At 37.4% G+C, this 14071-nt stretch overlaps 1 protein-coding gene across 1 annotated transcript in view; it reads left to right on the forward strand.

Moving 5' to 3' along the window:
• Positions 1-12296, forward strand: part of ITGB3BP (integrin subunit beta 3 binding protein) — a 33610-nt gene extending 21314 nt beyond the window's left edge. The window contains exons 7-9 of the mRNA XM_062581516.1: positions 563-622; positions 8747-8800; positions 11426-12296. Coding sequence (XP_062437500.1) covers positions 563-622; positions 8747-8799 — 113 coding nt within the window. The 3' untranslated portion in view covers position 8800; positions 11426-12296. The remainder of the gene's footprint in view (positions 1-562; positions 623-8746; positions 8801-11425) is intronic.
• Positions 12297-14071: the final 1775 nt, after the last annotated feature.

Below are 14071 nucleotides of genomic sequence, written 5' to 3' on the forward strand. Positions count from 1 at the left end.
CTCTTGATTTGTGTCCAGTATTCATCCAGTTTTCATTTAGCATGTGTTTATACTGTACTAGTTCCTACTGTAATGCATATAACCAGAGGCTTTCTTATATATAACCAAGTTTTCTGAAAGCAATCTGTTTATGTTACTACCCTACACTGTGGATAGGGCAATAAGACTGCTAAATTCAGAAGAAATTTGTGAATGAGATGTCAGACCTATTGTTGACACTATCTATTAAGTCAACGGTTTTTGTCAGCCACTTTGTTGCCTTCAAAATACAAAGGAATCATGGGTTCCCCACGCTCTGAATTGGGAACAAAGCGCTGTGTCAGCCCTAGAAGACAAAAATAGGAATCAGATACGGTGGAGTCTTGTAAAGACAACTGCTGAAAATTATTTTCTTTTGCAAATTTCTTTTTTATGAGCACAATACACAGATAAGCTTTTTTTATCATCCCCCCCTTGAAGAAAAATACAAGTGCTTTGACAATAAAGAAAGGATATGTATTTATTATTTTCCATAAAAACTCTAGGATAAAGTTTCTTGACTTCAGATTTGTTTCTTCACTAGTGAGTCATGCAGAAGAACTACAGCTGTTGAAAGGAAACCATGGGAAACTTCCTACCCAAGGTAAGACACTTTTTATAACTCTTTGGTAACAGATACTTTTTCTTTAGTTGATTCCTTCTTAGCAGTTCTTTCCATTTTAAATAAATTGGATAATCCTTAGCATGTAAAAATTATAAAAATCAAATGTGTTTCTTTAGAATATGCAGGCTAGCCTAAACTTCTATGCTCAGATGCAAATTTCATCTTTTCAGCTGTTTTCATTACGTTGAATATTTTTCCATAAAAGTCTATAAAGAGAAGAAATCATTAATGGTCCTGCATTTAAGGCATGGTCTAGAAATCAGAAAAATCAGGTCATAGACACTTTACATGCCCTTTATGTATATTAGTTATCCTTGTTCTTCCTTTTTCTTCTCTCCCCTCCTTCACTTTCAGTGTGTAAGCCAAGTAGCGTATAGTCCTTGCAGCCAGAACCTTCATCATCTTATAGGTATTGTGAGGTATTTAGCACACTCCTGGGGACTGTGAAATCTTAACTGTTAGGTTTCTTCATAATGCTTGCTGAGAAAATATTTGAAGTTGGTGGCATTTAATATAGTGTGGCCCACTTAGCCACTTTAGTCCTTTGTCTAACTGGGAAGGTGAGGGCAGTGCAAACAAGATTTCCTATATATAGCACACATTAAAATCAACAATCATTCACCACTATATCTGTTAGTTTTCATGAAAACTATCTTAAAATAGAGCAAGAGCAGAATCAAAGTTGTGAACTGTACTGTTTTGTCTGCCAGAGCTGTCCCAACCAGCAGGATAGTTTCATATCACAAGCAGCATCTGACTTTGGTTGTATCTGCTCTTCCAGTCTGTTCCTCCAACTAAAGTTTTTTTTTTTTGTTTTTTGTTTTGTTTTTTTGGTGGAGAGTTTTCCTCTTATAGCAATGAGAAAACATAGTATTTTCCTTGGCTCCAAGAAGATTATCACAAAATTAAAAGTAGAATTTGGCTCATTTGTGCAATCTGCTATTTTTGATTTACCATACATCCTCCCCATGTCCTTTAGTTCAAAAGTATCACAGCTCTTATCAGGCAGTGATAATGGTGAGCACCATGGGCCACTCCAAATTGAAGAGTCTTTGCCTCCTCTGTGCACGGTTTCTTAATACACAGGATACACATTAACAGTTCCATCTTTGCTCTGGAAGCTAGCCTATAACAGTAAACATTTATCCAGTGATCAGTGGTGTTGGATGACATATTACCCTTGTGAAAGCAGAATAGAAATAGAGTTATAACTTTAATAAGTTGACCATCTTTGAAGTTTCAATGTCAGTTTCAATTTAACAAAGAGTAAGTTCCATTTTGCTGTCTCGAAAATTACAGAAGTGGTAGAGAAGTTTGTAAATTAAAAAAAGTATTTGAAGATGTTTTACTTTACCTTTTAGTTTTGGATCTGTTTTTTCATAATTAGTTTTAATTAGTTATGCTCAAGACTTAAAACCTATGAATATACTATGACTGTAACCTATTCTGTGGCTTGAAACAGACGGAATGTCACATTATCATCACATGGTGAGGCATGAAATTTACTTTGCATAAACAACCTCTACTTAAAACAACTTAATACAAAACATTCCTTGCTCAATGGGCAGCATTATGTAGGACTCAGTATATCATTTTGTGTGACCAGCATAAAAAATGGCATCATTGTTTGTCCATGACTAGCATTTACAGTAAACAAAATGTTTTTGAACAGAATGTAAGCAAACTGTAGAGCAGCTGCCAAGAGATGGAATCTAGTCAATTTGCTTCAGTCCAAAACACATTTTATACGGGTTGAGAATAAATGTTTAGGTTGCAATAGGCGTAAGTTAAAGAAAAACTTAATAGTTTCCCAGTTTGAAGGAGTAAGATAGCATTTGATACAGGAAAGCTATTTAAGCTGGTTATTACAAATTATATTAATATTTTTATTCCTAAAAAGAAAAACACTGACATAAATCATGTCCATGACTGTTGTTCAAGTAAGAAACAATAAGAGAGTGTTACAGAACATCAAATACTTGCAGTGTTAAGGAAAACTATTTTTAGGCTGTATCCTATAAAGAAGTACAAGATACTAATTTTTCTTCTGGTTGTTCATTCTGCCAAACCTAAAGGCAATAGGATCACCCCTATTAAGTTTGCCATCTGCAGTACTGATGAAGAAGTTCAGTTCTAAATGTTCGTATTTTTCACAATGTTTTATCTTTAATACAAGATAAGTGACTCAAGTTTGTGCTCTTTGCAAGGATAGTGATGTCTTTCTGAGAGACCCTATCAATGTTAACTAAATGGATTTTCAGTTAACCATATTTGAAATTACTACTGAAAAAAACCAGGACATGTGTGCCAAGTAACACCAAGTTCCCACTGGCCTGACCATTTTTACTTAACTTGGCAAAGTAGATAGTGAAAATGCTGATCTCTGTTCTAAAACAGCTATGAAGCATGGCAGTTGTACCTTGTATGCCAAAAGGCAAGAAAATAAACTGTTTTTTTCTTGCAGGTAGTTTCATCTGCTCCAATTCATGCAAAAACTCCCCATTACTATGCTCACAGCCATCAAGGAAACTCCTCCATTAGGCCAATGGACTCAGCAGCCAACATAACCATAGAAGGTTTACATAGAGATGATGCTTTTCTGAGATGTGTGTTTCTCTTAAGCAGCACCTTACCCGAGGCTTAAAATACAGCTGGATAATCTCTCTTGTTGTAATGTAAAGGGCTGCTAGGCTAAAGGAGAGGCAGCTAGAGAGAGCTGTTATTAAATTTCACTTTTTAGTCCAGGGACTTTCTTGTCTCATCCAACAGCTTGGCTTTCAGTGTTATAGGCTGCTCTTCCAAGGAGTTTAAGGATTAACTCAGCTGCCAGCTTTCCCTTCCTTTTTGTGATTTCATGTTGGTTGCCCCAAAGAATGGAGATCTGAACTTGCCTTCTGGACAAAGACACTGTTGCCTTTTGGCCTTTTCGGGACTTTTCTGACTCTGTAAAATCCCGAATCTGAAAACCATAGGTTTTTCTCTCAGCCTGACCTTGCATTCACTTGCAGGGAAGAAATATCATCATACCTTCTCTGGTAAAAGTCAGTCTTCAGTCTCATGAACTAGCTAAGCAGAAGGTGAACTGAATGAAATCCACAGCGGAATTTATTCAGAAACTGATCCTTCCACAGTTGCATTTCTTGAAAGCAAATGGAACAAATAACATGAATGCCTTGCTTACAGCAAATGCTCATTTTTCATGGTAAATAAGTTGAACACAGTGATTGGACCTAGATTTTAGGAAAGACCATTTTATCTAAGGCATCTATAGGCCTCTTTCTTAAGAGCTGCTGTATTACCTGAATGTAACTAAGAGCAATATGCCCTGTTTTTGTGACAGTCTCGCCTCCAGGCATTAGAGATAGAGGTGTTTCTGAAATTCAGTTCTTCCATGTTTTTTAAACTATTTGGAAAAGGCTGCTAGTGCTGACACATGTGCACGTGTGCGTGTGTGCACACAAAGTTTCTTAACTGAAAGCACCTTGACAGAATTAAATCCTAGGCTTCTTTCCGGGAGGACTTTGACAAGGTCTCTCCATTAGACTCTGTGTCAGTTCTCTTCTCTAAAAGCAACAAAGATGATCCAACAGACTTTTTCCCAGTTAGATTATCATTAGATGAAGACTTAAGAGTAGTGCTAGCTAGTATTTGCAAACAATATACTTACAGTTCTTAACAGTTTTTCTCTAATGCCCAGGTTTGGTGTTTTGTCTCACCTCTGAAATGGCTGTTCACCTGTCTTCAAAACATTAGGTGGGGATTTCAAGACTGTAATGAATATTCATTTACATAAGTCCTGTGCTGAACTTGAGTAAGAATTGCCTCTTTGGTCTAATTGGAAAGGCTATGAAACTTGTGCTGAAACAAAAATTAAGTTAAGAATTAACCTATTTTAAAGGTCCCAAGATGCACTCTAAAGCCTGTAAAATTGCTGTTCAATTACATTGTAGGAGTGTTCACTAAGCCTAATGCCTGGATGCCAGAGCTGAGTAGGCTAGAGCTAGTGCTTACACAGACCGGATCTGTAATGCCACTGCAGTACGGAGTACATACCTGCCTTTATGACAGGACAGAGAACACTTAGGCCAAAGGTGGCACAAAGGGACTGCAGTGCCGAAGCACTTTGCAGGATTTCCTCTAGAAGAGCAGTCACTGTGGCTGGCACAATTTAGGCTCTTAAGATGGAGGTGAATGGCAGAGATTGAGGACCCATTGTGCAGACTCACTGCACAAGTGAGAACACTTGCAAATGAGACAGAATTAAACAAAACTGAATTAAGATTACTTCAGTGCTGAACATATGTCTATACAAGGACTTAGTTCAATTCATCTCTTTTGTTGGCTTGTTAGTTATTTTTAAAGTCCACACGCAAAGACGCAGAGAAATGATTCTACCCTCCTGCATTTAAAATTAAAACTAACTATGAATTGCTGCAAAGTGCATCTTAAATAGGAGTGTTGAATTCCATTAAAATTTGTATTTTGTGGATTAAAAAATGTTCATCCAGCTAAATTTGACTGTACATCTTCTCTCATTCTATGCAAGCAGATTTTTTTTTTTTTTTTAATTTGTAACTGTGGAAGGTCCTGTATAGTCTAAAAGAGGTAATAGAAACCACCTAGTCTGGTACACAAAAATCTGCAATACTGGTTATTTTCTCAGTACAAGTGAGTAATTTTGTCTGTTGAAGGAATACTACTGAAAGGTAAGGGGGCTGGTGATCAGGTTTCTGTTTAACCTCCAAATACTCTTCTCCTTTTCTAGCAGGGTGTAGGTCTGTTGGATTGTATCTTCACCTTAGAAGTGCATATTTTAAAATACAACCTGAGATTTGGAAAGTATCAGGGTCTGAGGTCACAGGCATGATAAACTTTTTGGATGGAAGGGGGCAAATTACAAACCTCTCCAATGATTTAACATCCTCTGCTATGTAGATGAAATATTAAGCTATTAGCTTCAGTGGCAGATACAGAAATGCACATGAGACATATGACTGTAGGCCTCAGACACATATACATATAGAACTGTCAACCCGCATTTTATATGTAGGTGTTAACCACATTTATTCATGAATTTTACTCTTCTGTTTATACTGTATTTTCCTATTTACCTTTTTACAGACTCAATAGCTATTAATTTTTAATTCTAGTGGATCTAGACTTTACTGTATTAGGCTTAATAAAAAATTTAAAAGAATTGTAGTTCTTTCAACAGCTACATGTAGCAACCCATACATGAGAACAAATAACTGCTTTCTCCCATGAATATAATTATTTAAAATAAAAATAAATAAATAAATAAAAAAACATTGGTTTGGACTCACTTAGTAGCAATTATGTGTTTAAGAGGTGTAAATAACTTGCTATCCAGACATTACAAATATCCAGGTGCTCTGTATGTGCTGATGACAACAAAATTGAAAAGAAAGACTGTAATAATTCTGACTGGTTTTCTCTGCAGAAGATATTGATTATTTGTGTGTGGTGAGAGATTTGGAAAATTCAATTAAAGGAGTTGTGCAAAGGTTTCATAAATTTTCCTTGTACAGCGTGTACACAGACATTGTTGCCTATTAAATCAATGCAGCACTTCACAATATATTTTCTTTGAAACATAAAAATAAATAACATTTAAACAGTTCTGCTTACTACAGAAACAAATTTTATTTTCTGTGAAGCATTTAGTCATGTGCTATCACTGACTCATACACATTTGCCAGCTGTAACAAATTTTATAGACGTTTTCTCCAGAGACATAGCTCATATACTATGAATTTTTAAATGAGCAAATGGTGAAGAAGGGATGTCAGCAATATAAAAATTGATCAGTTAAAAGATAAAAGCATAAGTAAAGAGATTTGTATGGTAGTCTTAATAGGTTTTATTAAATAAAAATACTATAAAAAGACAGTAATGAATAGACTGAAGGTTTTAACTGTGGTTGAGGTGGAGAAAAATTATTCTGGCACATTTAGTAGAAGATTGGTTTTATATCACCTGACAGGTGAACATTTTTTTCTCACTGTTTTTTAGATCTCTAAATGTTTTAGAGCAGTCAAACTTGGGGGAAAAAATGGCAGAGGAAGTAGGAGGGGGAAGGAAACTGGGGAAGATTCTGCCCTTTTACTGCCTTTGGGGGCTAGGTGGGAACAGGAGGCATGGGGCAAAGGACAACAAGGCATCTGCCAACCCACTCCAATGGTGGGGGTGGTTTCTGGTGATTATCCAGCTGCTGTGTTACACTGTGCAACCCCAAAACCATGTGCTGATGAGGAGGAGAGGGCAAGAGCGGGCTGGCAGAGCTGGTCTTTTGGCGGACTAAGTTTGTGCCAGTCAGCTGCAGCCTGTGCTAGTCTTTCTGGTCACCTCTGTAGATCCCTTCCTTTCTTCTAGCTACTGTGGTCACAATAGATTTTCATCCAAATTTTCCTAATGTTTGTTCTCTTTGCTTTAATGTATTTGAACATAATTAAGAGCTTGGCATATGAAGATGGCATAGACATTTTCAAGGGCATAGTTATCTACGAGAGAGAGCGAGCGAGCGCAGGATTTAGGTGTCTTGGTTTGGTTTTTGAGCTATTCGTTATCCTCATTAGCTAACATATGGGGAAAAAAAAAAAAGAGCCGTGACATGCATTGTAAGTTTTGTGGAGCATCTGGGAGGTAGATTGTATTCTTTGTTGACTATTCAAATATCTAAATCTTAATGTCATCTGTATAAATATTACTATAAATATGACAGCTTTGTTAAAATGTGCTAGCATGGGATATTTGGAAAGAAGCACCAATTAATGATGATTTATATGCATCTGGGCAGCTTAAACTTTTTTTGTCAAGACGGCTTCTCAGAGTGAAATGAAGATCTGGGCATGTTTGTTTCAGTGGGTATGGTTAGTTGAAGTACTACATGGTCTGAATGCTACAATTAGCAAGTAAAGGTTCATAAAGACTTCTTAGTTCAGAAGCTGCATTTAGCCCAAGGAAACTAAGGAATAGCAGCTTGTAGTTAAATCTCAGTCTTTCTCTGCAATTGTCATACAAGACTGGGCAGTTTCCTTCCTTAGGGAAGAGTTAGTTACTGGTAGCTTTTTAATGATGATTTGTGTAAACAAATTGTGTTTATTAGGTAGAACGTTGAAAACTTGTATCTGAGGCAAAGTTGAATTGGATGCCTTTTTATGAAGTAACCGTATCTGACCTAGTTTAGTACAGAATTTCTGGCTTAGTTTGGATCAGCTCCATATAATGCCACAGGCACCACATGTCAGATCCGCAGATAGGACTTGGGCATCACATCACGTATGGGAAGTTTGTGACATCTAAGAAATCGCAGCATATCAAATGAGGAACACGGAGAGAATGAAAAACTGAGGAGAATCCCCTTTGTGCCTTTGGTGGTTTAGTTTGCTCTCACCATGTAGGTTTCCATGCAGCCCTTTTCCTTATAGAAGTCTTTCTTAGCCTAAAAGCCCCTGTAAATATCTAGTTGTTGTTCTCAGTATGTGTAATATAGAGCAGATAATTCTGAATTGTCTCTTACTCTTGTGATCGTAGAATCAAAATGAGGTATGAACTGTCAGCACACACTAAGTTTACTGAGATCAGAGCTGATCATCAGCTGCAGAAAGCCATCTAGAAATCTTGGCACTCAGAGGCACCTGCTTCCAGACCCTTTCCCCTTATGCTCTCATTCCCTGAGTTCCTTTCTACTCTCGTACATGTGGGTTGTTTTTTTTCCTTTCTTTTTTTTTCCCCCTATTCCTTCCAGCCATCTGCTCAAACCATCACCCCAGCGCTTCCCTCTCTGTGCTAGGGGAATGGTCAGCTGGGCTCAGGTATATTTGCCTCTCTTTTGCCATCACCTCAGAGCCCTCAGGGATGGTTCTCTCTTATGGTATCCTTCATAAAGCTCTGCTGCTACAATCCTTATCCCCTAAATTACTGTTGCTAAGCAGAGACACTCTAATTATATGAAGAGGGTTCTCCTAAACAATTGCAGTAGTTTTTATTAAATTCTTACTAGTATAAGGATGTTCACAAATTCCATATATATTAAAAAAAAAAAAAAGTTGTTTATAAAAACTGATTTTTCTTCCTCCACAGAGTATGTTCAGACTGCTAGTAGCGCTGCATTCCTTAAGTTGCTCCTTGATTGAGGTATGTAGCCTCACAGCCTGTTCTATGACTTTTCCAGCTGCAGTGTGCAGGTAGCATAATTGTAAGGACTGCAATATGTACTTACTTAAAGCAGTTGGAGAGTGATACACTATGTAGGCGTGTAGTCAACACTAATAGCTTGATGGGAAAACCGTTGTTACTGTGCATGTGGTATCTCTTATTAGTGGTTTGTTAAGCAAAATGACATATACTGAATTTATAGAAAATCTGTCCCACTCAAAAAAGATCTGATAGTATTTCTGTGCATTAGCACTGTTAGGTTTTAACTGGACGTTTTTTTTTTGAGAATGGCTATTCAACTGTAACACATTAACCAAACTAAGAAAAAGTGTGTACTACAACAGCTTATAACTTCATAGATACAATGGCTGATTCCTTAGGATTCTGCATGGAGTCTGCCTATTACAGCCCTATATGCTGTTAATGGCAAGGTGCTTCCAGCGCCTGAGTTCAGGGGCTCTGCTTTCCTGCCAAGCTGCTGTCGCTTCAGTATTAACGCAGGGAGACTCCTGGGCTTGCCACATGCAGGCCGTGTGCAGCCCCCCCGGAACAACCCAGCTGGCCGAGGCCCCTCCAAGCAGTATTCTTTTCCCAGAGAGGACAGAGGGCTGCAGAGCAGGTGGCCTGGCTCAAGAGCAGCAGCAGCAGCCTGCTTCCAACCATCAGCTTCCCCAGGAGCATCTTGCATTCCTGTTCTGTCACTGCATGTGCAGTAAGTGCAGCATCTCGGGTTGCACTTGCTGCCTATGCACGAAATCAAAACGTAGTGTGAATACAGCAGCTCTGAGAAGAGCAGGCTAAGTAACACTCTGTTAAAGGCCAGTACTGAGTACAAAAGTACTGAGCTAGGGATGGAGCATGCCAATACGCTCAATCAGGGACCGTGGTTAGTCCAGAGAGAAAGTTAAAGGAATCGCTGGTATGGAGAATAAGCTCTTTGAAAGCAAAATGACATTTTTCCCTCCTCCTGTTTATCTAGCGTGTCCCAACTAGATCTGAGTGTGAGGCTGTTCAGCAGTCACAGGATGGAGTGGTTTGGGGTTTCGATGGCTGTAGGGGTCTGAATGTCCAGGAATTCACATATGGGGAGGGGTGTGGGTATGGGAAAGGGGCAACATGGAAAACCCTCAGATTTTAGTCATTGTAATTTTGGACACGGGCATCTGGAGGTGTAATTGGACACACATATTATGCAGGTCCTCACTGTAAATTCCTCATTCTGTGAACAGTTTAATTCAAGCTACTGTGTCATCTTTTTAGCATTCTCAGAGCAGAAAGCATAAAACAGTATACTAACAGACTCCTCAAGACATTTTTTTATGGGGGGGGGGGTTAAATTCTTCTTCCTTTGGCTACTCGTCTTGGTTCCAGTGCTGTAAGAAAAAGCCCAGTTAGACTGACCTTGTCTATCATCAGATATTACCTGCGCATGAGAGAACAGGCTGCTCACGTTTCATAAATTCTAGTGAGCCAAATAAGCAATCAAAGATAGAAGTACCTGCAGCTTTTATCAATTGCCTTTATAGTGTGAGAACAGTTCCTCTCATTTATAAAGTTAAAGAATTCTATACACTTATAATTTTGGATTATGAATAAGTACATGTATGGTCTTTATAAAGCGTATAATTGAGTTAGCTGAGGCACATGCATTTTGCTTCTCAATGAAGGTTAAATTTTTGTTTTGTAATTGCAGTAACCTAATAGCAAAAAAAAAAGCTGAAGAAAAAAAAAGAAGAAAAAGAAAACTATTTTGACAACAGGCTAATATTACCCTAATACCAATTAGCTGCTTATGCTGGAGATCTTTCTACTCCTTATTCCTTCCAAACCAGCCATCCCCATCAAGTCCAGCTTGGTCCTAGTGGCCACCTCCCTACACGGCCCGGTAGCACGCTTGGAATTTAAAGGCTGGGAACAAATTAGTTGGGGGATGGAAACCCCTGTGCAGGCGAGCAGAGCTAATGTCCCCTTTTGCAGCTCAGTTTCTCCATTCAGCATAAATTCCAAGTCCTACAAAATGCAGAGTGGCCTTTTTATAGTAAAATACCCAATAATCAGTTTAACTAATTTCAAACCTTATACTGGCTTACTAGTTTAAGCTAAACTCATGCTGATCACAGCTACAAGACTTCAATTCAAGCTAGTGCAGAGCTCTCATGTCACTATTAGTCCATGTCCTTAAGAATGGATGGTATTTTCCAGTCAGCAAATATCTAGTTTGTAATTTACTTACTTACATCTCCCCAAAAAAAAGATGCATTTACTGCTTCTTGTTTTCTCTATCTGTGCCTAAATGTGACCAACATTGTAAAGCTCTTCTCCTTCTTATTAAAAAAAAAAAAAAAAAAAAAAAAAATCTATGTGATAGCTAAAAATGTTTTAGCAGTTATCCATGCAATTTAGCTCATAATGTTACTGCAGTTTAGGGAGACAATCTGTTGTTCTACCTTACCTTAAGGGAGTGGGGTGGGAGAAGAAGGCATGCACACTTTTTAATATAGTGAGGCTAGTACTGGGCAGGCCTATAATGATGAACAGATCATATAAATGTTTGTCCTGTTGTCTAATTGCTACTTATCTTAGTCATTTCTTATCTTCACACAGGCATCGTGTGAAAAATGCATTCCGCATCAACCCAAACTTCTACATCTGCTTGATTGTACTTAAAAGGAGAGAAGAAATGAGTGTAAACTTATCTCCCCAGCAAATACCAGTTAGGGATTGCTCATTGCACTAGGCAGGTGCACATCTAGATAAAATTTCTGGTATCTATTTAAACTTAACAGTGTGCACAACCAGATAATCTCAATGTAAATAATACATTTCTTCATGTTGCTTTATCCAAGTGCAGGACTAAATGCTGATTTCAATTTACTACTTTTTTTGGTATGCTCTTACTTCAAATATATAATACTTGTATGCTGCATGAACATTGGTTCCCAGGCCTTCAGCAAGAGATGTTAAGATTTCACAGGAATAACATGTTGTGGAAAATGGTTGTTTTCAGGATTAGAGGGGACAATGACAACTTCATTGAATAAATTTATTATTCTACCAAAAAGCTAGCAAAATATGAGTTAAAAGAGTGTATGTGATTGTAATAAAAAGATACAGGAAGCTCTAGTGTGAGGGGTTAATCAGATTACTGACCGGAACTTGTTTATAAACAGGCAGTCTGTCTAAGCAGGCTATTACAATTAGGGACGTTTTAATCTATGGCAATGTTTCCACCAAAATCAAACCAACTATAACAGACTGCAGTTTCTTTTATGATTTAGGGACATGCAATATGAATACACAAAACTGAACTTTTTTTTTTTTTTGCAACTACTACAAACTAGGGTTAATCAGATAAACTGATTTTTAGAACTAAAGTTCTAGGAATCAAAATGATAAATGTGTTCAAGTGTGTGCTTAAACATGTACGTACTCAAGTTTTGAGCCTTCTTATTAATAAAAATATTTTTCCACTTTACTATATGTGCATTTTATCTGAAGGATAAAACATTGTTTGAAGGGAATTGTATCAGTTACTCTGCTTCTACACTGCTCTTGTTTTAAGCTCTGTGGTGTTGTTTTTTGCTACATGCATAAAATTCACCAGATTACTGCTTTGTATGATGACAGGATTAGTTCAGATGAATTGGTAATAGTTTACGTAACCTGATTATAACCTCAGTGTCTGAAAAATGAATATTTAGAATAATTATTGATCTAAGAGCCCGTGAATGAATTGCAAACTCACTGTGCTGTTCTACATAGTGCAGGAGCTGGAGTTATTCTGTATAGTCTTGCAAGAGGAAAATAAACTATTTCACAGATAACAATAGTAAACGGTGAGGAGGGACAATCAACTACAGTAGTAACTTACTGTTACGGTATAAGTATCAAAATAATGAAGTTTGGTGTTTAATTGTTTTTAGGGAAATGGGCAATACAAAGTTTATATATAAAGATTGTGGCAAATACTGTACACATGCCTTTAATGCTATTTAAGCAGTTACTGTTTCTTTGACCTCTTGGTGTACTAAGCTTTTGCCTTTCACAAACAGCTGGGTCTGTTAAGAACCATTTCCCAGTTCCACACAAGGTAGATCATATGACTCTCACTTTAGCACCCTTGGAGGCCATCTCAAGGACAAAGAAAAGAGATACACTCAAAACTAATGTTTTTATATGGGTGGGAAGCACTCTGAAATGATCTTGTGATGAACACAAGAGAACAGACTAATTAATGTGAAGCTGTTCTGATTCCTTCCATTTGGTTTGCTGTTTCACTTATTTCATTACACATAGAGGTTCTTCAAGCTCTCTTAACTTTTGGCAGTATTTTACCAAGTTGTGTTTGGATGGAATGCTGAATGTTTTATTATTCAGAGCTGCTGGAGACAAAGATTCCTATTTATATGCCCTGATATACATAAATGCCTACTCAGCCTACGCTTTCCAGAAAGAAAGAAAGTATTGTGGCCAGAGAATCTTGCATGCCATGATTAGACACACCCGCAGAAAAATTCTAAATGCTTGTGAAAATATTTAAGTTTTGTTGCTTTACACTGAACTGTTACACAGTACGTAAGCTGCATTCTCCATCTATAAAAGCTAGAGTCACTACTCAAGAATGCCTTTCATTTTGTCTTAGCTGTCATGCTTATAATGTTGCCTGTGATTACTTTTTTCACAAGAAATGAAACTGGAAAAATTGAAGGAATACAGGCTCATCTTATGAGTACTGTAAAGAAGTATCTACAAGTCATACATTTGGAAGTTCACAGAGCAGCTGATTCTCACACACACAGTTACACTGCACAGTGACAGCCCTAGAATGTGCTAATGTTGGTGACAGTTTGGTATTTTGCAGAGAGTAATGAGGTCAGGCTACAAGAAAGCTTTAAACAAAGAGGGTTAGTCTTGGTTTTTTTAAATACATAGCCATTTTTTCCCATTCTGCTGACACCCATTCCTAATTATGAAAACATGAATTGCTTTGTGATTTCTTACTTCATACTTTATATATTTTGTATTCTCTGAACTATAAATATCACTGGTTTTAAGGTATAGAGGAAGAAAGTCTATAGTTGGTTGCAGTTTAGTCTGCAACTTTATGCAGCATCATTTTTTTGAAGAGCCTACTGTTGCTTTCAGACTGTGATGCAGTACCTCAGCTTTTATTTTAGTAGAACTAAGTTATTTTGGATATAACCTGTGATGTCTGTCTCTAAGAGAACCCGCAACAATTAAAACTATTTC

This window comes from Rhea pennata, chromosome 8, assembly GCF_028389875.1.
Source record: "Rhea pennata isolate bPtePen1 chromosome 8, bPtePen1.pri, whole genome shotgun sequence".
Taxonomy (NCBI): domain Eukaryota; kingdom Metazoa; phylum Chordata; class Aves; order Rheiformes; family Rheidae; genus Rhea; species Rhea pennata.